The sequence below is a fragment of the Babjeviella inositovora genome (genome assembly GCF_001661335.1).
Source record: "Babjeviella inositovora NRRL Y-12698 unplaced genomic scaffold BABINscaffold_7, whole genome shotgun sequence".
Taxonomy (NCBI): Eukaryota; Fungi; Ascomycota; class Pichiomycetes; order Serinales; genus Babjeviella; species Babjeviella inositovora.
Window position 1 is genome coordinate 147,534 of NW_017566844.1, and position 22,320 is coordinate 169,853.

The 22,320-nt window shown below is 47.6% G+C and overlaps 12 protein-coding genes across 12 annotated transcripts; 8 read left to right on the forward strand and 4 right to left on the reverse strand.

Moving 5' to 3' along the window:
* The first annotated feature begins 62 nt into the window (after positions 1–62).
* DDC1 (Ddc1p) lies at positions 63–1,854 on the forward strand. Its single transcript, XM_019129005.1, has one exon. It carries the CDS (start codon positions 88–90, stop codon positions 1,708–1,710), a length of 1,623 nt encoding a protein of 540 aa, XP_018984699.1. The 5' UTR covers positions 63–87; the 3' UTR covers positions 1,711–1,854.
* Positions 1,855–2,563: 709 nt separating this feature from the next.
* Positions 2,564–4,427, forward strand: BABINDRAFT_161778 (uncharacterized protein). Its single transcript, XM_019129006.1, has one exon. The coding sequence runs from the start codon at positions 2,743–2,745 to the stop codon at positions 4,180–4,182; it is 1,440 nt and encodes a 479-aa protein (XP_018984700.1). The 5' UTR covers positions 2,564–2,742; the 3' UTR covers positions 4,183–4,427.
* Positions 4,428–4,684: 257 nt separating this feature from the next.
* On the forward strand, positions 4,685–5,804 carry BABINDRAFT_13721 (uncharacterized protein). The gene is made up of 2 exons (XM_019127104.1): positions 4,685–4,753; positions 4,804–5,804. Exons 1-2 carry the CDS (start codon positions 4,701–4,703, stop codon positions 5,540–5,542), a joined length of 792 nt encoding a protein of 263 aa, XP_018984701.1. The 5' UTR covers positions 4,685–4,700; the 3' UTR covers positions 5,543–5,804.
* On the reverse strand, positions 5,585–6,012 carry BABINDRAFT_141858 (uncharacterized protein). Its single transcript, XM_019127141.1, has one exon. It carries the CDS (start codon positions 5,843–5,845, stop codon positions 5,627–5,629), a length of 219 nt encoding a protein of 72 aa, XP_018984702.1. The 5' UTR covers positions 5,846–6,012; the 3' UTR covers positions 5,585–5,626.
* Positions 5,895–7,022, reverse strand: MET8 (bifunctional precorrin-2 dehydrogenase/sirohydrochlorin ferrochelatase; the record flags this gene model as incomplete). The annotated part of the gene is made up of 1 exon (XM_019132397.1): positions 5,895–7,022. One exon carries the CDS (start codon positions 7,020–7,022, stop codon positions 6,180–6,182), a length of 843 nt encoding a protein of 280 aa, XP_018984703.1. The 3' UTR covers positions 5,895–6,179.
* A 204-nt stretch (positions 7,023–7,226) lies between these two features.
* BABINDRAFT_171625 (mitochondrial 37S ribosomal protein uS19m) lies at positions 7,227–7,502 on the forward strand (the record flags this gene model as incomplete). The annotated part of the gene is made up of 1 exon (XM_019130825.1): positions 7,227–7,502. One exon carries the CDS (start codon positions 7,227–7,229, stop codon positions 7,500–7,502), a length of 276 nt encoding a protein of 91 aa, XP_018984704.1.
* A 508-nt stretch (positions 7,503–8,010) lies between these two features.
* Positions 8,011–9,300, reverse strand: PTC6 (type 2C protein phosphatase; the record flags this gene model as incomplete). Its single annotated transcript, XM_019131811.1, has 1 exon — positions 8,011–9,300. One exon carries the CDS (start codon positions 9,298–9,300, stop codon positions 8,011–8,013), a length of 1,290 nt encoding a protein of 429 aa, XP_018984705.1.
* Positions 9,301–10,045: 745 nt separating this feature from the next.
* Positions 10,046–12,563, forward strand: BABINDRAFT_171627 (pseudouridine-5'-phosphate glycosidase family protein; the record flags this gene model as incomplete). Its single annotated transcript, XM_019130826.1, has 4 exons — positions 10,046–10,073; positions 10,206–11,110; positions 11,199–11,795; positions 11,820–12,563. 4 exons carry the CDS (start codon positions 10,046–10,048, stop codon positions 12,561–12,563), a joined length of 2,274 nt encoding a protein of 757 aa, XP_018984706.1.
* A 392-nt stretch (positions 12,564–12,955) lies between these two features.
* Positions 12,956–13,519, forward strand: TIM8 (protein transporter). Its single transcript, XM_019129008.1, has one exon. The coding sequence runs from the start codon at positions 12,974–12,976 to the stop codon at positions 13,244–13,246; it is 273 nt and encodes a 90-aa protein (XP_018984707.1). The 5' UTR covers positions 12,956–12,973; the 3' UTR covers positions 13,247–13,519.
* A 156-nt stretch (positions 13,520–13,675) lies between these two features.
* On the forward strand, positions 13,676–14,560 carry BABINDRAFT_167244 (uncharacterized protein; the record flags this gene model as incomplete). The annotated part of the gene is made up of 1 exon (XM_019130496.1): positions 13,676–14,560. The coding sequence occupies one exon, from the start codon at positions 13,676–13,678 to the stop codon at positions 14,558–14,560; it is 885 nt and encodes a 294-aa protein (XP_018984708.1).
* Positions 14,561–19,310: 4,750 nt separating this feature from the next.
* Positions 19,311–20,009, forward strand: BABINDRAFT_22465 (uncharacterized protein; the record flags this gene model as incomplete). Its single annotated transcript, XM_019131288.1, has 1 exon — positions 19,311–20,009. A coding segment is annotated over one exon (699 nt), but the record flags the coding sequence as incomplete, so codon positions are not given.
* A 78-nt stretch (positions 20,010–20,087) lies between these two features.
* Positions 20,088–21,389, reverse strand: SRB1 (mannose-1-phosphate guanylyltransferase). Its single transcript, XM_019127142.1, has one exon. It carries the CDS (start codon positions 21,252–21,254, stop codon positions 20,160–20,162), a length of 1,095 nt encoding a protein of 364 aa, XP_018984710.1. The 5' UTR covers positions 21,255–21,389; the 3' UTR covers positions 20,088–20,159.
* Positions 21,390–22,320: the final 931 nt, after the last annotated feature.

Genomic DNA, 22,320 nt, shown 5'->3' on the forward strand with positions numbered 1-22,320 from the left:
GCGGCTTTGTGCCGCTCGCAAAACGCACCGCGCCACTATAACACGGCCTATTTCGCCACTATGCTCTATCTCTAACACCATGCTCTTATGTCGTTTCTGGCGGTGATTGAGAATTGCCATAAGCAGATGTGGGCGCGGTCGCTCGCAGCGCTTGCGACGATCAGCGAGTCGATCATGTTCTCAGTGTCGGAGAAGGGCATGGCTCTCTCCGCCATCAACCTCACCCAAACATCCTATGCGGAGATCCAGTTTGATCGCAGTTTTTTTAAAAAGTACGACATGAGCTTTGTGGGCGCCAGCGGCGCGCCCGGTGTGGACAGCGGTTTCGAGACCGAGAACAAGCTCCCCAGCTTCAACTTTACGGTGTACGCCAAAAATCTCTGTATCGTGTTCAAGAAGCTCGATACCGAGATCGATTACCTTCTATTGCAGGTTGAATTCCGGTCTAGCCGCCTTCGATGTGAAATAAAGGGGAAGAATCTCATCCGCCGGCAGTACTCGTGGTTCTTCACACCCGTTCAAAACAGCTTCACGTTAAACGTTCAACGGCTTTACCGCGACAGGTACGCAAACCAGAAGGAACTGGGGGTGCCTTCCTCCCGAGAAATGATCCACTACATAAAGATGGAGCCAGCGTTCCCGAAACACTTTCTCGACTTGATTCCACCGTCGACGGAGGACTTCCGGCTTGAGCTTACGACGCCCAGCGGCGGCCTCCATGGTGCCAAGTTGTCTTTGTATGGCTTCACCAAGGCCGTCATGAAGGAACGCGAGTATTTGAAGCAGCCGATGAGCACCACCATGGCGACCGGCTTAGAAGGATTGATGGATCATAACTGTAATCAGTGGCTAGAGACCGGGTCAGAAACTGGAGCAGAGCTCAGTCCAGCCAGTGCAACGTTCAGACTAAAAGACTTCAAGACATTCATGAGCATATGTATAGCACCACTCGGAACTAAGGGCGGAACCAGCGCCGCAGAACTGAGTCCCAATTCTGCGGAAAACTACCTCGAGGTGCTCTTTACTAGCGTCCCTGGCAACCCCATTCTCTTCGAGACGCAAAAGTTGAGCAAGGTAACCGTGGCGTTTGTGTTGATCACGGATGGTGAGCGGGGACTGTTGCCCAAGACGTACACGCCCGTCATTCCTGTCGCCCCGGCCGTTACGATTGAACAGGCAATGTATTCAGCCACACAGATTCAAAGGAATGTCGGGAAGATCCACCAAGCAAGACCATATGTGATTGAACCAAATAATCTCGTGGTTCCGACTGATCCGGACACCCGAAGTAGCATTGGTGACACAGATAACCACCGAAATATGGTCAGTAATTACCACGAAAGTCATGCCTTGTTTGTGCCTGAAGATGCTTCGCAAGAGGGTGCAGCCTCACTAACCCAAAGGCCCGTGGATGCACCGCTAGAAATAGCTCCGGTGCCCAGTACACGTTCCACCGGACCGCAAATCCTGGCGACGATTGGGTGGGATGAGACACCTGTTTCTGTACCCTCCACGAGAGATGAGAGCTTCATCCAGACCCCGTTGCACTTGCGGGCTAGAGGTAAAGCGAAAAAGGGAGAGACCTTACCAGAGCCCCCAAAACCAAAGGCACCAAAACGCCGACTCCTTACGCCCGAGGTTGAGGAGCCTCTTGCGGATTCTTTGGGGCCCACCCAACATGTGAAGAAACCCCGTGGGTTGTTTGACTGACGTCCTTTAATTTTTCCCGTTTTTATTTAGATGACCAAAGTATGGCAGCAGGCGTAGGCTGTTATTATGGGTTCGTCCGCCTATCAGAGGACTATGTTGGAATAAGCCGTGCTTGGGTTAACCGCTTAATTCAGGAAAATTTGGGATTAATTTTAGCCTCCAATATTTCTTTTTAGTTTTTTTACGGAATATATCTCGTTTTATCGCCAGCCCAGCGTTAAGCTGTAACCATTAGGCTCCATTTTTGAGGCCAATAGCCGATATCTACAAACCCGAAACTCACCCCTTTATCTCTATATACTGGTTATTCTCAGTGCACTAGAATATCATTTTTAACTGATAAAGTATAATATTATTCTTAGGCCCGAAATTCATCTTCCGTGCCATCAACGCTCATAGTAACCCCTGTATACCAACATTTGCACATTATTTAATAGTGGAATTTGGTTCCTACACACGCTCGGTCGTTTTATTTCCACTACTTATATATAGCTTTACCAAATTAACATCCTACCCAAGTCAGATTTACAACCCCGCGTCTGGGTTTGTCACTTGGCACATCTCCAGAACCAGACCCACTGGTCTAGATCCGGAATCCTCCAGGTATGAGTTGCTAATACTGGCTAATTCCAATTCATATTCATCCAACCTCAAACTATGTCGTTTATCCAAATGAATTCTTATCCTATTCTTAATGTTATTATTCCATCGTTCATTCTATGCAATATGCCCTAATTCCTTCATGTAAAAGAGAAACATTGTCCAACCTGAGATGTAGAAAGCATTGGCGAGCGTCTCGTAATTCTTCGCTGCAGGTACATTCGAGGCAGAACTCTGTGCCATCGGCGGCAGGCAATGGTTTGCTATCACCATAACTAGAGCAATATTCATCACACCACCTGCTTGACTCGACAAAGAGACAGAATATTAGCACAAATACCTTCTGTATTGCAGCTCTAAACTCCTCATTTCCCTGCATTCTCATTCCTTGCATTCCCCCTCCTCCTAGCTACACTTTCGCTTCTTCTCCACATGACCAATCTATCCTCCGTGGAAGCATGGCTCACACACCACATCCGCCAGTATCTCAATACAAACTTCTCGCAGCCAACCTTGAAAAAACTTGCCTTTGCGCTTGCCTTGGTATCGTGCCTCTCGGCTGGCTCCATCCTCCTCTTCTCGCTTTTTTCGCCGTCGCTCACGCACACGTTGCACTACACACTGGTCAACATTAACACCATCGCCTCCTGCTCCGCCTTGGGGATGTACCTATTTTTGCCACTCCTAGGCCACTTGGCTGACAAACATGGCCCGGTAATCCTTTCCACGCTCTCACTCATCATGTTTGTGCCAAACTACTTCCTCTTAGCCATGGCCTACAAGCACGAGTGGAGCTACTGGTACATGTGTTTCGCCTTTGCCTGCATCGGCTGCGGAACCTCATCCCTTTACTTTTCTTCGTTGCTTACGTGCGCCAAGATCTACCCCAACCTCAAGGGCATGGCCATATCCGCCCCTGTGACCTGCTACGGTCTCTCAGCGCTCATGGGCGCGCAGTTCTTGAAGCTGGCATACTTCCGAAACCAAACGGCCGTCACAACCTCTGATGAAGACATCTTGGACCTCTACCGTGTGTTTATGTCGCTCACCGTGATGTACTTCTTTGTGGGCTTGTTCAACTGGGTTTCCGCCAGTATCGTGGCGATCGAGCGTGCCGTTGTATTTGACGAAGCGTCCCCTCTCTTGACCAACGACGAGGAGCCAAATGCGTCGAGAAAGTCCACCACGCGCCGCTTCCGCGACTTTCTCCGTGACAAGACCGCGTGGTTGTTATTGGTGTCACTCTTTTTGAACTTGGGTCCCGAGGAGATGTACCTCAACAACATGTCGTCCATGCTCAAAACCGTGTACGCGGCGTATCCTGGCTTGACCCACTACTCGCTCCTGGTTCCTGACCAGCTTTCGTTGCACTCTACGTCGTCCACGTTGTCGCGCTTGATCATGGGCGGGGTGTCGGACTATGCGGCCAGCCGCTTCGGTTTCTGTCGGGTATATCTCTTGATCGGGTGCGTGGCCATCGCGGGTGTCTCGCAGTACTTGTTGATGGACTCTAACCACTATCTCGCCTTACTTAGACCGCCAGCGTTCTTCAACTTGGTTTCGATGCTTGTTGGGGCCTCATACGGCGGGATCTTCACGTTGTACCCTACCGTTGTGGCCTCTGTGTGGGGCATTGACATGATGGGCTCCACCTGGGGCAGCTTTATGGTGGCCCCTGCCATCGCCAGTGTCACCTTCAACCTCCTCTACGCCCAGCGTTACGACAAGTACTGCCAGGTGAATGCCACGGAGTTGGGTCACTGTCTCTCACCATTCTTCAGCATGACTACGGTGTGTTTTGCAGTGAGCGCTGTGATAATTCTCGCTGTGTGGAAGCTCTCCTGGATGAAAAGGGGGTTGGTGGTTTTTTAACCGGTGTTTCGAGGATGGTTTGCATAATTACCTCGATCAAATTAGACTCTAATTGGTAAGTGGCCTACATGTTTTCTAGACAACCGATTAAAAGTCATTAACTAAGGGGATATTATCCAAAATTTATAGAAGTTTACACGTTTATTAATTTTGGTATCGATACTGTCTGCGCGTAATTAGCTATGCTCCATAATATATGGGTGGATGGACAAGGTGCAATTAATCAATAGTATTGTAGATTTAGCTGGGGTAGGACAAGTAATTTATAAAGGATATATTTTTACGCATTATTTACTCATCTTTATATGTAACTACCTCTGATAATGGTAAGAAGCAGGCGAGTCCGTGGTTTAAATCACCCAGGCAGGGCTATCCGTATTACGATCCATAACTGCCAAAGAGATCAAAGTTCGTAGTGCTATCTGCCGGACATATTCCTATATGCGTACTTTTCCAAATCGTATGCATAGTTTCAATAGCCTTTATGATATCTCTTTATCCGCAAGAAGCTTCCCATCATGAGCGACTTGAGCGAAATTTTCCAGGAAATCCAACTCCAGATCAATTCTGAGTATGTACAACGTACGCCGTACCTCAAACGAGCAAAAACTAACTTTCCAGGTCTCAGATCAAGGACGAGCTCAATGCGGTGGAGGACGAAATCTCCGTGGCGTTGTCTTCCCTCAAGAAATTCTACCTCAGCGGTAGCTTGTTCCAGACGCAACCGATGGAGTTACACAAGGTTATCAACAGCGGGGTCTATGCCGACACCAATGCTAAGACCCGTGTAATCTACCACGAGCTGCTTGATAAGGTCACCCGCGTTCCGCGGGCGGCGGCAGCCAGCAGCGCACACAAGCACGTTAAAGAGCGAATTGTGCGCCGGATCAATGAAGATGCGATCTACGTTTTGATGCTCAACCGGTACTTGACCCGTATCGCGGATATTTTTAAAGAAGAGGTTGCGTCAATCAGCCAGCCAATTATATCTGATACCGATATTGGTCTCATTTTGGCGCCTGAGGAGGTGGCGCGAATTCTAGACATCGAATCCGTCAACTACAACGACTACTTAATGTGTTTATTGAGACTCTCCGACGACTTGGTCCACTACTGCACGCAATCCATTATTCAGATTTCGATCGGCAGCGGAACGCACGCAAAGTTCCAGTACACCTTGAGCTTGATCAACGCCAAACTCATTCTGTTCTTGCAGTCCGGGTTTGAGCTCTTGGATTTGAAGAATGATGGCCTCAGACGCAAGTATGACGCTCTCAAGTACAACTTGAAGAAGGTGAACAATATCGTGTATGATTTATCTTTACGTCAGCTCCTCTCAACCCAGGTGGTGCTCACATGATTTCGATCCACTAAGAATATTGGGATTACCGTGGTGTGTATACACTCTAGAGGAGACCAAGAGGTTTTACAAACCTCTCCAGGATTAGCTTGATCGTTCTTTGGGGTTCTGTTTCGTGTATGAACCGTGTTGGCATGGTGTTGAAGGGTTAAATCCTCGGTATGCCTTTGAAATCAAGTCCAGGCGGTTTGAATTGATGGTTTCCAACCAAAACTTGATAGGTATATATATAGTGTCATAGAAGGATTTGGGTCTACCTTTTGATATATTTGTAGTCTTTATTATACCAAAAAAAACCGTCATAGCCCAATCGAAGAATATTGGTAAAGTCTAGAGTTATGACTCTAGCTCTGCGTCGACTTGGTTAGCAGGATCCTGGCGCTACTCCTACTTTCAGCACAGGAGTAGATTTAGCTATATATTTCTACTTCGAAAACCTTCCCTAATGCACGAACTGTAAATGCTGAAAAAGCATGAATGAACATTTCTGAGCATGATAAAACTCTGAGAGGGACTGGCAAGTTCCGTATAACAACGAACATTGGGATTGAAGAGTGGATTAATCACCTGAAAGAAATGCTTCTGAGGTTTGTTTCGTGGGAGCGGTCAGAACTATATATCCGACTCTTAGGTATAACTAAGAAACCTCAAAGGATAACTTGGAGAGATCCGGTGGGGACACTTGGCTGAGGAGATCCACAGGCGGCTGCTCTGGATAATAATCCAAGATCTCCTTGAGATGCTCTTCCCCCACCGCGCTCCATTGGTGCAACGAATACATATCCGTGACACTCTTGATCCACTCCATGCGGCTATTGATGCTCGTTTCGTCCATACCGTCCACCTTCTTTCTCAACATCGCTCGGAGCTTACCAATATTCTCGACAATTTCGTCGATCTTAAACTCGGGATCGTCAAAGCCGCACTTCTCGATGATCAAGTTTCTGATCAAATGTGCCATCCGTGGCGACCTGCCGTTTGTGCTGATCATCACCTGTAGGAACCCACGTCTTACGATGGCCCCGAAGTAGTAGTCGCACAACGGCGGAATGTCTGCGATGTTTGCCATAAGCCCAAGGTATTTCGCCTGGTAGTAGATCTGGCGTGAGAGCACGTGGTCATTGATCGCTACAAGTACAAGCGCGAAGCGGCGCGATTGCACCAAGTCATCGATGTAAGCGTAGTCCGGGTCCAGCAAGTTGTCAAGGTCTGGAATCACCGCCTCCCCTTCGTACATGGTCAAATCGGCGGTCCGGTAGTCTCTTACACAAACTTTGTGGAGATCTCCGTTGTCAATTCGGAATTGCAACTCTTGGGAGACGATTTCCGGTGCAATAAGTGTTACCTTGGCGTTAGCGTTGAGCAAGTGATACACCCGCGATGCCGCAACCTCCCCGCCTCCGACGACGAGTACGTGGCGGTTCTTAACCTGCCATGCGAGCATCAACGAGCCGTTGGGTTCGATCTTTGGATGAGGCATATCCTTTGTAAATTATATTTGAAATAAAAGAGACGAATAACTGCGTTATAGAGATCAGCCATATAGCACTGACCTGCATGGGCAGATTGACCTGTACATAACCACTGCTTATATAATCCACGGTAGCTTTTTTTTCCACATATCAGAGCTATACCTGACGATGGAGAACCTTTACGACTCTAACCAACCTCTAAACTACACATAATGAGAGCTTCTTTCGTTGCCTTGGCCCGTTCTGCCTGGAAAGGTCCTCACATTGTTCCTTTGCCTATTGCCGATGCGTTAAAGACAGGTGCGCCGATCAGGACCAACTCCAGAAACTGCACCATCTTGCCACAGTTTGTGGGCGTCAAGTTTCAGGTCCACAACGGGAAGGAGTACGTGGCGTTTGAAATCACCGATGAGATGATCGGCCACAAGTTGGGCGAGTTCGCCCCAACCAGAAAGAGCTTCAAGTACACTCAGACCAAGAACAAATAACTGTTTTGGAGATCTCTATCCGATTCTATCTGGAAGGCTTACTCGAACTTTTGGAAGATTTGTCTATTCGGGTGTTTTCTAGTCTCAGACTTATAGAGAAACGTTAGCGATTATCGTCTAGAGCTAGAGAGCTCCCCCACTTTGTATATACACCTCTCGCACAGAGACCAATTAATCAATCATCAGATTTCACGTAAGTTTATAAATTATATGGTGATTTGGGTACTCATAGAATCAAATCTGCCAACATATCGTAATTAAACTTCCGAAATAGCTTTATTTGGTAATACCTTCCTGTCCTTGGATTAGGCGGGCTATCGTTTAAGCTCATAATGCTTGACATACCCCGTGAAAGACCTGGTACTCGGCATTCAATAATGCAGCTATATGTAGGTTACCTAGAGTCGGGTGTAGGACATACACAGCATGACACTTTCGGGCTAGTGCAATATATAAACCACCACTGAAGGGCCAATTATCTTACTTCCGATATTAACAGTACGCGGCCCTAGTGTCGGTCTCTTGAACTCACCGCACTCTTGAGCTTTGCCTCGCGGGCAGAACCAGTTCTATCTAGTACAGGCCACTCACCCCAGCCCCCCAACCGCACAATCAGACATGTCGCGTTGTCATCCCCACCAGCTGCCTCCACGAATTTGATCACCTCCATAGCACACTGCTGCGGCGTGGCATCCTGTATTCCCCTGTTGTTGACGTGGTTCATGATAATGTCCACGATTTCCTGGTCTGAGAGAATATCCGTGACCCCGTCACAGACTAAGACGAGAAACCGTGCACTGGCTCCGACATCTTTCGCCGCCCCACGGAGGCCGTGCGAGGCGAGCATTGCAGCATCACCCAAGAGAAGCGTGGAGATCTCCGGCTCGGCCGCGATGCCCGATGTCTTGCCTCCGATGTCGCCAAACGCACGGGTGTTGGCAAAGTTGAGATACCGCGACTCGCCGAAAGAATCTTGCATGATGAGTGACAGGTTCAATCTCCGCGACTCCAGTGGATTGGACGGATGGTGCGGCTGGGTTAATGCATGGGCCTCGCCTGAAGATGTGCATAAGAGGGCCTTGGTGTCTCCTATGTGCGCGATGGTCAATTTCGACACGGATCCCTTATCGAAATGGTACTTTGGCGGGGCCGTGGACTTGGGTTGCGGAAGGATGTTATGGATGTAGAGCGACGTACAGGTGGAACCAGCCTTATCGATGGTGCTGAAAAAGTCGTAGTCCGTCTGCAAAAACGATAATGGTAACCGGAATTGCAAGTCATCCATGTAGAATTTCGCGTTTGGGTCTCTTACAGTGGCGTAGAGCGGGTCTTCCTTGGCTTTTTCGATCATCGTCTCAAACCGCTCTTGTCGCTTGCGGTACCACATCTTCCAGTAACCTCCCACATTCTTGGAGTAGTCGAGTATAAGTTTTTCTCGGTGCTCTGGTGACAAGTCTATAGTTTCCACCGTGGTTGGCAAGTGGTCTGTGAGGTAGGATGAACATTCGTCGCCCCCGTGGCCGTCAAAGATGTTGAAGTTGAACACCTTCCGGGTAACATGTTCTGCCTCGTCGCTTAACGGCGATCTTAGCTGCATGGGGAGGTCGAGGATGCATGCGGAGTAGCGGTCTTCGTTGTAGAGGCGGTTCACCCGTGAGGAGTAGTGGCCGTAAATGTATGCCGTTTTCAAAAGATTCAATCGGAGCGTCCCCTGTGCTGTCGGATACGACAAGTGGGTGTGGAATTGGCGAAAGCCCACCAATAGAGGGTTGGCTCTAGTTCCGAAGAGTAGACACATTCATGAAAGTTGGTTAAATGCAAGCGGAACAGAAATGTACACGGATTTGACGTATTTGTTAAGGATTCCGCGGGGAACAATAAGCCTAGGGCGGGGTCGTTCCCGGCCCAACACTTGCTTAGCTGCATGGAACAGATTGAGATCCCTCTTACCGCGAGAGAGGTGCGGCTCGGTACACCAGGTCTGTTCCAGGTCTAAAACGAGACTTGTGGGAGAATACAAAAACGAAACCTGTGGAAGAATACAAAAACGAAAAAGCCCGGATGATAAATAATGTTAAGCTATATACTGGGTGCCTTCAGGTTTGAAGAGAGTTCGGGTGCGGGCGAAAATAATTTAGTCTATTCTCTGGAGAAAGAGCATCCGAACTAAAAACGAGAGTAAGCTTCCACTTAATGGTATCGGCTCCAGAGGTAAAAAAAAAAAAAAAAAAAAAAAGCATATTGTATTTAGTATATAACTTTAGCCTGTTTTTTCTTGATAGTTCGTTCTAAACTAGGCTTGTTTAACACGGTTAAAAAATAATTATGAGCTAGATTTGACATTTCAACTTTCCCAAGCTCTGTATCAAACCTAGCTCTCACCTTTCTCGGATATCTTCAGTCAATATTTTCTGATAAATGCGAAAATCACGCTAAAATATCGGTTATTTCCGGGTGTATGACTGTGCTGGGATTCATATTTTTATAAATTAGACTCTTTCGGGTTACCCGGTAGGTGTCCGAAAAAGGAAGTAAACGCGGAGATGCAGAAAAGTGGACTCTCTTTTCCAGGTGGTTTAGAAGTAGCTCATTCAAGAAAATCAAATCATCTGCCTGCAGAAGCCCATAACCAGAGTGAAATGTTCAGTTCCACCTGCAGAAGTCTCTCAAAGAGAAACTTCGCTTCTGTCGCAAAGTCGCCAGTAAGAGTGTCTCCAGAGGTGCGCGACGCCATTGCATCCAACAAACCGGTTGTGGCCTTGGAATCCACCATCATCTCCCATGGTCTTCCCTTCCCCCAAAACGTTGATATGGCTTTATCGGTTGAGAAATTGATCAGAGACAACGGCGCTATTCCTGCCACGTGTGCGTTTCTTGACGGGGTACCGTGTGTCGGCTTGAATGAAAGTGAGGTGCAACAGCTCGGAGAAGCCCAGAAGGTCAACAAGGTTTCGCGCAGAGACGTGGCTGTTACAATGGCCAATGGCTTAAACGGTGGTACCACCATTGCCACCACCATGATCTTGGCGGAATTGGCAGGCATCAAAGTATTTGCTACCGGTGGCTTGGGCGGCGTGCACCGAGGCGCGGAGATCACCATGGATATCAGTGCCGATTTGGACGAATTTGCCAGAACAGCCGTGGCTGTCGTGTGTTCCGGACCGAAGTCCATCTTGGATATTGAAAAAACCATGGAATATTTGGAAACAAAAGGGGTATTGGTGTCTACGATGGGCAAGGAGGGCACCAACGTCCCAGGCTTCTTCGTCACTGACAGTGGGATCAAATCACCATACAACTTCCAATCTGTTGCGCAGGCTGCTTCCATAATCCACTACTCCGAACTTATGAGATTGAACTCGGGGCAGATTTTCTGCGTTCCTCCCCCAGCGGAGATTGCATTGGACAACTCGATAAACGCAGTCATCGACGCGGCCGTCAAAGAAGCATTGAGTCTTGGAATTAAGGGTAAGGACATCACGCCGTTCTTGTTGAGCACGGTCGCCAAAAAGAGTGGGGGCAAGAGTGTCAAGACCAATATTGAGTTTGTCAAGAACAACGCCATTGTTGCCGCGGGTATCGCCAAGGAGGTTGCCAGCTTACGAGGTGTACGTATTTAACCGTTGATAAAATGTCTTTTGCAGTTACATGGTGTAAGACAGCAGTAAAAGACTCTGGAAGTACTAACAATATTAGGAGACGATTTCTGAAATGACATTTACCCCTTCGACTAATTTTTCAACCACCCTCACCAAAGAAAACGCCATCAATGCCAAACCTTCAAAACTAGAGAAAAAGTCGATAAAGTCCCTCGTAATTGGGTCTTTAGCCCAGGATACCATTTCTGCGTTGCTGACTGACAACTCGGGTGACTCTAATCCCGGTTCCATTACCACCTCGGTTGGGGGCGTCGGCCACAATGTTGCTCTTGCGGCCAGTTTCGCCTCTCGAAAGTACGCAAAGAAAGGCAGAGATGAAATCCGCCTTGTTAGCATTGTGGGCCAGGATGCGGTTGGAATGTCGTTACTCCAAAGTTTAACCGCCGAGGGCCTTGATAACTCCGGTGTCTACGTGTCTAGCAAACCAGATCAAAGGACGGCACAGTATGTTTCGATGCATAAGGACTCTGGAGAGTTGATTGTTGCCTGTGCTGACATGTCGATTATTGAAAAGATTCCCGTGAAGCATTTGAGAGAGCAGATTGTGAAGTCGCAGCCCAAATGGCTTCTTTTCGACGCCAATCTCAGCGAGGATACTATGAATGAGTTAATCCTGGCCACTAGGGACATTAATGCCGAATTGGGCCTAGGAAAAAAGATAGGTGTTGTTTTTGAGCCAACCAGTTCTGAGAAGTGCAAAAGACTAGCGAAGCTGGAATTGGGGGTGTTTCCGCTGCATTCTGTGAACTTGAGTACCCCAACGTATGGTGAGCTTGCAAACATGCACGCAGCTATGAAAGAGCAGGGGAAGTTTGATGACCTTGAGAGATGGTTTCCGGTCCTAGATGCCCTAGGAGTCAATTCTCAGTTTAGAGAAGTGTTAACACTGATGGGGCATGGAAACACCTCGTTACGTAAGGCGTTGAAGTTGGGAATCATCCAGCAAGCCTTGTCGATCCTTCCCTATATCCCCAGCTTGGCCGTGAAAAATGGGGCTGATGGGGTCTTAATGATCAATATCACTCAGAATGCCGACATATACGAATCTCATGTTAACAGGTTTCCCCATGATGGAAACGATCAGGAGACGTACAAGCCATCCTTCACTGCTGTGTCCAAGGGCACGTTGCTCGATGGAGGGGGCAGGATGGGCGTTTTAGTGCAGCACTTTCCTATTCCAAAATCAGTAGAGAACATCAAAAATGTCACCGGTGCTGGTGATTCGCTCATGGGAGTTATTATGGCTGAGTTGGGCAACAGCTCAGGGGATACGGTTTCTTCTGGATGGTTGTACGAATCGAACGCGGAACGAAGTCAGGTTCTCTGGAGGGGAATGCGCGCCGCTGGTTTGAGCTTACAGTGTGATAATTCCATCAGCAAGGATATTCAAACGTTGGAATAGAGTAAATTATCGGTGTCTATAGAGATACGGAAAATACAATTCCTCGACAGGATTAGAGATAAGGAGTATTATTTTGCGAGACATAAGGTTTGCGGTTTAGCAGCTTAAAGGCGGAAATAACCCGGTAGTGTGGATAAGAAAACTCTCGGTTTGAACTAGTGCTGTATGTTTTACCGTCGTATATTATATAAGTGATATTAATTGTAAAAGGTCTTAGACAAGCTCATTCATCAAGATTTGCATGCACTTGCGGCACACATTAGGCAATTGTATATTCCTACCGAATACGGTAGTCAACGACTGTCTCCTGAATATACTTCGAATTTTCCATGCACCAAACCTTTTGATATATCTGGACCCGAAGAGAGCGAGCCTGCGTTCTCTCTCTGGCTAAACCCACACACATCAAGATGGCTGAATTAAACCAACAAGTTTTGAACTCCTTAGACGATAGCTCCAGACAGGAGTTGATGAAATTTGTCGAAGCCGAAAACTCCAAGTCCAAGGTCCAGATGTCCATTCATCAGTTCACCAACTTGTGCTTCAAGACCTGTGTCACTAATAAGGGCCCAATTTTCTCCGGTGATTTGTCTGTTCAGGAAGAAAACTGCTTGGCTAATTGTGTCAACAGATTCTTGGACACCAACATCAGGGTTGTCCAGCAATTGCAAAATCAACAATAGGTAGGCTAGCAAGCACTCTTGATGTCTGACGGTACGAACATGGCCAGTGTATTCGATTTTTGAAACGAGTTTACGATTTATCTTGCGTGGCGGTTTTACTTGTATTGAACCATTTGAGTTGATAGGGTATCGTCCTATAATACTGTATATAGAACATAATGAATGAATGAATTTCAATCAGATGTCGGCAAGATCATTATATTTATACCCGGCTAATTTCCATATTTTTACCCAATCTCTATATGTTTACCAGATTCGCAAATATTTACCCAATCCCCATATGTTTATCCAATCCCTATATTTATACCTAGTTGAGAGTTTGTTACTGTCACATTGAGATCCGGCACATAAACTGTAAACAATCGCATTCACTTATGTCTATTCCTAAAATATATATCTTACCCGACTATCCTCCAATATAAATCCACAATGCAATCCGGCGGTAATAGCTCTAGAAGAGAAGAGCTTCTCAAACTTCTACGCACCGGGGACTCTTTGTTACTGTCTCAGACTGACTGCCTGAGGGACCAAGAGTTTAAGAATGATATCCAGAATGACTTGGAAGCGAAAGCCCGGTTCCTTGCCCAAGCTGCCGAAAATGTGACCAACCTATCTTCAGGCCAGGAAAGATCCCTCCAAGACCTCCAGGATGCCACTTATGATGACCTAAAGCGCTTGGTCAAAGGCTACTCTGAGGCGGCAGCGCGCATCCCATACACCCCTGAGCGGTCCGACGCGTACTTGATGAACTCCTCCAAAATCGACATCATGCTAAGTGATCATCTCGTACAGTCTGCACGGCTTATCAGCGAGACTGATGCCGAGTTGATGCGGCTAGAAGAGAAGGTAGAGAGTGAGAAGCACATAAGTCACAGTCTCGAGTCCTTGGAGCGTGAGTTGAGGAGTGGAATACGCGGGTTGCAAACAGAATCAACCATACAGGACACAACCGACAAAATCGATGATTTGGTTAGCAAAGAAAAGCAGAGAGAGACCAAGCTCATGAAGTACTTGAAGGTATTGGTGAGTTCCTATCTAAATGCTTCACAGGGCACCCTGTCCAAGAGCTCGCTCCTTGAAAGTCTACAGCTAATTGAGTCTTTGTTGAACAATATGACATCTAGCCACACGGGTAATGAGGTGCAGGACTTGCCGATAGACCCCAGCGAACTTGTACTGAATAAACTACTTCTTCAGTTGTTGAAGGGAGAGTTGATCAAGGTGGTGAGTCCAGATAGTATCAGCAACGATGGCACGGCCTGGCTTAGGTTGAGAGGATATGGGCTTCCTTCTGTGGATAATATGGAAAAGTAGATATGTGAGGAGCAGGAGTGGGCACGGTCAGTGGTGAAATACTGGCATCAAAGAATTTTGGTCTTCCACGTGAGTAGGAGACACAGGTTATCTAATCATGGAACTAGATTATGAATCTCGGTTTCTGGAAAGTTACAAGCCAAAGTTGCTATAACCTTTATAAAACACATTACATGGGAATTTAAACTATTAGTTAGAAAGTTAAGAAGTATTGACTTTGGAATGGCACATAGTACGGAAACTTTTGAATTTATTTGATTTCCCAAATGAGTAGCCCTTATCTTTAACGGCATACTGCCCGTGTATGCGCCGCATCTCCTTGATGCATTTGTATTATGGGTCACGTGTGTTGAATCGCGAGCTCAAAAAATTATGTACCCTTTTACCGACGTTAAAGGTTGCCGCTTATTGTTGTTGCTAATCCATCGCCTCCAGAGATTATAAATCGAGAACTGCATTGGAATGGAGTTTCTTGAGCACAATCACTCTGAAGTATGTACCTTTAATATTACACTCCCATCCAAGCTAACAAGTTAAGGATTTTGGCTTCAGAGCCTTCGTTCCAGATGGAATCAAATTTTTTGAGCCAATCGAGTCTTTCCCCGAGTCCTCATTGAAGCTCGCCGCCATAGCAAACATCAAGGGCTATTTTGCGATATCTGACGGAAACATTTTGGTGCTAGATAAGCTAGACAAGCTCCATAGTTTGGCTAAGGAGAGCGAAGAGCTTGCCTTCAGTGATGCAGAGAATGACGATACTAGCCAAGAATTGGCTTACACAAAGTTCAACCACATTACGTTACCGTACCCAGTTACCCAGATTGCCTTTACCGCAGACGATTCGACCTTGTTGTTTACCGGTTCCGAGCAGCAGATTGGCTATATCAGCGATTTGGCCTCCCTCACCGTAGAGCAGCTAGCTCTCAACAATCAGCTAGATTCGGAAGTAAGAGAATTTTCCAACTGTCCTGCTAATGGCCATATGGCCTTGTTGTTGACCACCGACAACGAGTTGCTTTTGGTGAATACGAAATCCGGCACAGTCAAGGAAATCAAAGATAACGTGAGCTGCTTTGCGTGGTCACCAAAGGGCGACAGGTTGGCTGTCGGGTCTGCCGAAACACAGCAGATTTCCATCGTAAAGATCGAAACTCCCAATGTTGCTGTTGTCACGTTGGAAAAACCAGAGGGCTTGGAAGACGAGGACCCGTTACACATTGATTGGCTCTCAGAAGACAGCTGGCTTCTCAGCTATTCCGACTCAACCAACGATGCTATTCTTGTACCGGCTGATGATGAAGTGCCTGAAGTCAAAAACTACTGGGTTCAAAACGCTGCTAGCAGTGTAGAAGTGAAGGAAGTGGATGACATCTGCCCTGCATTCTGCCAGACATCCAGGTGCCAGCAGTTTTACTCGACTACATTACACAACTGGTCCTCTTCGAACGATCCTGCTATTTCCCCGTTGGTAATTGTAGCATCTGCCTTTTCTGCCGAAATTTCCGCCTTGGCCTGTGAATCGGTCATAACTCCAGGGGCCGATTCCAATCGAGCCCAACTTCCATTCAATGACGATTTGGACGACGATGAAAGCCCGTTGGGTATGTTTTTAGACTTGAGAGGGACTGATCAGGTTGTCCAACCCTGCGACCGTATCAGTGAGAGTGATCCATTACCTAAACTCTGGCTCTTGACCAACTCTGGTAGGTTGATTGGTTGGGATATTTTCTACGTTGAAGCTGTAAAGCTGAAAGATGTCTCGTTGTCAAATAGCATGGAACTAGTGAAACAGGTCTACGCCAGTGCCGTGCGCAGTCCCGAAATCAAGATCGATGCTTCAGCTATCACTCTTAGAAGCGAAGAAGAAACTCGATTTGCTGATTTGAACCTCGGAGGGACTGGAAAGGCTGCGACGGGGGGTATTTTCGACAGCCTGGGTTCAGAGGTTAAGGCGAATCCGTTTGGTGAATCAAGTTCTCCCTTCGGTAGCACGGCCAAAACAGAAAATACTGTCTCTAGTCAAGATTCAAAGGCTGAAGAGAAGCCAAAGTCTATATTTGGAAGTTCCACTCCGGCTTTTGGCCAATCTTCTTTTGGGCTGACTTCTGATAAGCCAGCATTTGGTCAATCGGCTTTCGGTCAACCTACTTCCACACCAGCTTTTGGTCAATCGGCTTTCGGTCAACCTACTTCCATACCAGCTTTTGGTCAATCGACTTTCGGTCAACCAACTACCACACCAGCTTTTGGCCAATCCACTTTCGGTCAACCAACTCCCACGCCAGCTTTTGGTCAATCGGCTTTTGGGCTGACTTCTGCCAAGCCAGCTTTTGGCCAATCGTCCTTCAGCACCCCATCTGAGCCGGAAGCTATCTCCAGCGAAGCCTCCACTCTTGCACCAAACCCAGTATTCGGTCAATCCACTGCTGTTGGTTCGTCCAAGCCTACTGGTTTTGGAACGTCTGGTTTCGCAGCCTTTGGTGCGCCTGGTTCCGCCGCTCAGACTTCCGCCCTGCCTTTTGTAACTGCAGTCTCTGGTGACTCACCCTTCAAGGCTTTGGCTGCCAAGTCCACTCCGATCTTTGGTGCTGGTGCCTCCGCCACTGAATCTCCATTTAGCAGCCTCTCCAAAAAGTCAGACGGTCCCGGTCTAAGCAACCCAACACCTCTTTTTGGTGCCAGCGATGATAGCCCTCTTTCCAGTACCTGGGGCTCTACTGGCGCAAGCCCATTTGCGAAGTTCCAGACTGAGAGCAAACCTGCCAACCATGACAAGATAGATTCTTCTGACGAGGATGCTATCTCTGATGGTAGTGATGACAATGTCATTTCCAAGGTTCTTGAAAAGAGTAAGCTCAAATCAGAGAGTCTGTTCGAGCTCGTAGAGTCGAGCTCCATCTCCGCCGCTAAGCCAGGTATTTCGTCTACACAAACAGAGGAGTCTCAGGTGTTTACGAGCACCGATAAGCTGACAGGTAGATGGGCTGCTGAAGAAATTGGTACTTCTGAAGGGTCTGATAATGCTTCTGGCTTGGAATTCTCAGAGGAAGATCAAAGCGATGCTTCAGAAGTGGATATTAAAAAGGAAAAGGATGACGATTTTGATACTGATACCAAGCAAGGGGATGCTTCTGACAAGCCCCCACCAGTGAAGAAAGCCGAATTGGCCCGGGCTGGAGACGTAAAGGATGCACAAACCCAGAGCAGTGTTGAGACCCACGATTATGCTATCCAAACCGCTCCTTTTACCCGTGACCAGGAGATGCAAATTCCTAGACCAGTTACCCGTGAGATGTCGATTCAGACCGATGAAATTCCGCGTCTCTCTATCCCGGTCCAATCGTTTGATGACGAAGAGGTGTACCAGTCACAATTCAGGGTGCCCCCACAAGTTCCACAGTACCTTCAGTTAGGCTCAGTAAAGCACCCGAAGTTGTCTTCTGCTCCACTCGTGCGTATTCTCGAAGAGCTCTATTACTCCACCGCCTCGCAAGTGGATGTTTTGCAAGCTAACGTGGAGCAAATTGCTGATTACTTGGCGGAACATTTGGACGATAGTCTTATCCACACCTGGGCTTCGATCAACTATGCCTCATATTGGAAGTTGGGGGAGGCTAAAACGGTCAAGGCGATCGTTGAAGACCAAGCTGGCTTCTTCGCGTCAGTTCAAACCAAGTTCGAATCCTTGAGTGATTCCACCGACAGAGTCAAGGCCAGTTTGGTGGAAGTAGACGAAAGAGCCTCCAAACTAGAAAGTATGTTGTTGCACTGGGACAAGAGCTCTCACTTGTTCAAGCAACGCCTGTTGGACTTTGATAATAGCAGTATGCAAAAGCAGCTCCGTGCTAAGACCATGTCTGTGGAAGAGCAGCTACTCAAGGCTCAAGAGATCTTGACCATCTTGAAATCGAGATCCCGTTTTGGACAAAATAGTGACACCAGTGACACCACCGCTGGCTTTGAAAGACTCAAGACCGCGGTGCGCGAAGTCACGAGTGCTGCCAGGGCCAAGTTTGAGGACGTCCGACAGTTGTCTAAGCAGATTGAGCAGCAAGAAGCCATCTATAAGATGGCCCAATTGGCGCTGGCCGGCACTGAAACCGGTAACGACAAGTTGGCTAGTGCATTTTCCGTAATTCAGATCAACGATTCCGGGTCCCGTGGCCACCTGAAGGCTGCCATCGGACGGGCCTTGAGACAACGTTCGGAAGGTTCTGTACAAACTAGCAGAGTCCTTAAGAAATTGGGCTAGGAATCGTGCGACCAGTCGTGTGTATGTAACAAAGAATTTTATTGTCAATCTTTGAAGTATAATATATTCTATAAATAGCGTAAGTGGCACTAACCTGGCTCCTCATCCGAGTTTTCTCCCGAGAGTAGTTCAATAGGGACGTCTTTGTATGCCGGAATAGCGTTGCAACCTACTTCAAGGCAATCTCATGGCCTGCCATTACTGCCTCACTTTCCTCCATGCCTATTTATCCTACACGCCATGTTTCAACCCTCAGCAAGATTATTAAGAGTGAGATCGAGTCTCCTCTCTAGACAGTCTCTTGTGGTACAGCGTACCTATGCCAAGTCGTTCCGCGCAGCGACGGAAACCGCCCACAAACGTACACCGTTCTGGAAGATTTCGGTCGGTGTGGCCCTTGCCGGGGGTATTTTCTACTCCTGGAACACACTCAAGACGGAAAAGGCCCGCGATATCAGAATCGTATCCTCTGACGCCTCGGCTGCCAACCTTTATGACGTTGATGTGGAAAACTCCGTTTCGCCCTTCCCGCAAGAGCTCTCCGCTCCGTTATCTACCGATTTCAAGCTAGTGGCGTATGGCACCAGAATGGTAACCTTTCTCAACTTTAAGGTCTACGCCTTAGGTATCTACATCGCCGAGGCGGACTTGCCGTTGATCCCAAAGGTCTGTACTCCAGAATTGTTAGCCTCTTTGAACTCAGATGCCTCCAAGACCAACAGCCAGAAAATGGCCGCGATTTTGTTGGACCCAGCCCACTCCAACGACTTGACTGAAAAGCTCTTAGATGCTGGTATCAGATTCGCTGTGCGTATTGTTCCTGTCAGAAACACCGACTTCAACCACTTAAGGGACGGTTTGGTGAAGTCCATCTTGGCACACCCGGCGGTTAAAAAGTCGAACGATGTGGTTTCCGAGGGTTTGGGTCAGCTCCGCGCGATTTTCGGCGCCAGAAAGGGTTCGGTGCCTAAGAACCACGTCTTGCTCATCGAAAGATTGGCCACCGGCGCCTTGAAGGTGCAATACCAAAAGAGAATTGCTGGCGAAGCCGGCAAGGCGGACACTTTTGAGAACCTCGAGATGGGCCAGGTCTTGGAACCATCCGTGGGTAAGTTCTTGATGTTGCAATATCTCTCCCCAACCAAGCCGTTGAGCAAAGACACCAGAGATCGAGCCATTGAGAAGTTCAGTAGATTGGTCTAATTTTCAGACTTGTACGTATTTCTCCAAAACAATTCAAATTATTCAAATCTATATTAAAAGTAGCTTCACATTACAAGTGCTAAAACTTAGAAGCGAAAAGGGGGGTGATATTACATAAAGGCTTGCGCGAAGAGTATTATGATCTTACATAATAATGGACTCCTTCTCAACGTTCGCAGAGATGGTCTTGTGAGGCAAGACCTTACCACCGTTGACGTAGATTTCATCCTTGACCTTGACATCGTCAGCCAAGACGGTGAAGCCCTCCAATCTGGCCCATCTGCCGACCTCGGAGTTCCAACCAACAATGGTGTTCTTGACCAAAGCGTGCTCCTTAATGATAGAGTTAGCCATGATGACGGAGCCGACGATTCTGGCACCTTCACCGACAACCACGTTAGGACCAATAACGACGTTTGGACCAATCTTGGCACCCTTACCGATCTTGGCAGTGGCATCGACCATGACGTTACCAACGTTAACGTATTCTTCGGTGAGAGAGGCCAACTTGGCAGACTTCTTCTTGGTCAAAGCGGCCAAGTACAAGGCGGAACCGGCCAAGAAATCCTTTGGCTGACCAACATCCATCCAGTAGCCTTCCAAGTCGAAAGAGTACAACGATCTCTTTTCGACCAATTGTGGGAAGGTTTCCTTTTCAATGGAAGTTGGCTTGGCCTCGATCAAGTCAATGACGGATGGGTTCAAGATGTAGATACCGGCGTTAATTCTGTTACCAACAAACTCCTTTGGCTTCTCGACGAATCTGTCGATCAAGTTTGGAGTGGAAATGTCGTGGACAATAACACCGTACTTAGATGGTTCGTCAACCTTGGTAGCGACGATAGTACCAGCACCACCGTGGGCAGTATGGAAAGCAGCCAACTCAGCGAATGGGTACTCGCAGATGACGTCCGAGTTCAAGACGAAGAACGGAGAGTCGTCCTTCTTCAAGATCTCTTCCGCCAACTTCAATGGACCGGCGGTACCAAGTGGCTCTTCCTCAACGGAGAAGGTGATGTTGACGCCGTATTCTGCTTCGTACTTCTTTAAGGTGGCAACCATCACCTCTGGTCTGTAGTTGACGGCAAGAACGATGTCAGTGACACCGGCAGCAGCCAAGGCCTCGACCTGGTGCAAGATCATAGGACGGTTACCGAACTCGATCAACGGCTTTGGGACGGTTAAGGTCAATGGTCTCAAACGAGTACCGTAACCACCAACTAAAATAAGAGCCTTCATTGTATGGGTATGCGTAAAAGGAATGTAAAGGTTTAAAGATAAACAAATATACAGTCAAAGAAAGAAAAGGCAAAGGGAACAGAAGTCGGAAGAGTGAGAACGGGAGTTTATTATATACGAAATTTCACAGAGCCCAGCCTCGCAGTAATACACCGTGGAAGAAACACGTCGACCAGAAACTGTTTATGTATTATTAGACGCTATGTTTACGCGTACTGTGGGCGCATAAGGCAGAATAAAAAGAAATTTGGTGAAAGAACTGCAGCCTGCAACTTCCACGAGGTGCATAGGCCGACTTTCGTAGGTGACTTGCGTGCATAAAACCAGAAGAGATGCGGGCTAGTGTCCTTTTCTGTTCGGGTTACGGGGCAGCTATTTTGCGCTCTATTGCCAGTGATGCAGTAGGGGATAGGCTCATGCACTAATTTATCCTGTACATAATACAATTAGTGTACGTGGCCTGTTGGCTTTCGTGCCTCTAGTCCGCCAACCGAGATCGCGAAATCGACTATTTAGGGACAGGGCGCTTCCGCACTGGGAGTGGCATACACTATGGTTCCCAAAGGCCCTCTCTATTATTCGCTCTTCTGGGAAATGTCTAGCATAGTATCGCCTGAAGATAGTAGGTCCGTGTATGTGGTGCGATCTGTGCCAGTCAAGGTGGTTCTAGGTACATGCGTCGTGCAAAGGTGCGCAGAAGTTTATGTAATTGCACTACGCAAGGGGTTCGGTAAGCGCGTTCCAGGTCCTACGATTTCACGTGTCTTTTCTAGATTTTATCGGCAGTAGGTTCTTGGAGGGTTGATCAATTCCTGCCCGGCGTCCGAGTTTGACTGGGTATAGTTTATGCGTTCAGGGATTACGGTAGGATCTCCGTACAAGCAATCAGTTGGAAGTAAATGTCAAAGGAATGGTCGGTACACGGGTAGGTGTGCAACTCCGAGCTTGAGCATGTGTCCCTTCTAAGTTTTCATATAGCACTACACTCTAAAGGGGAAGTATGACTTTCCGTGTCGTATGATAGTCAACAATAGTTTTAGTTCAAACCATTCTAGGAACCTTAGTA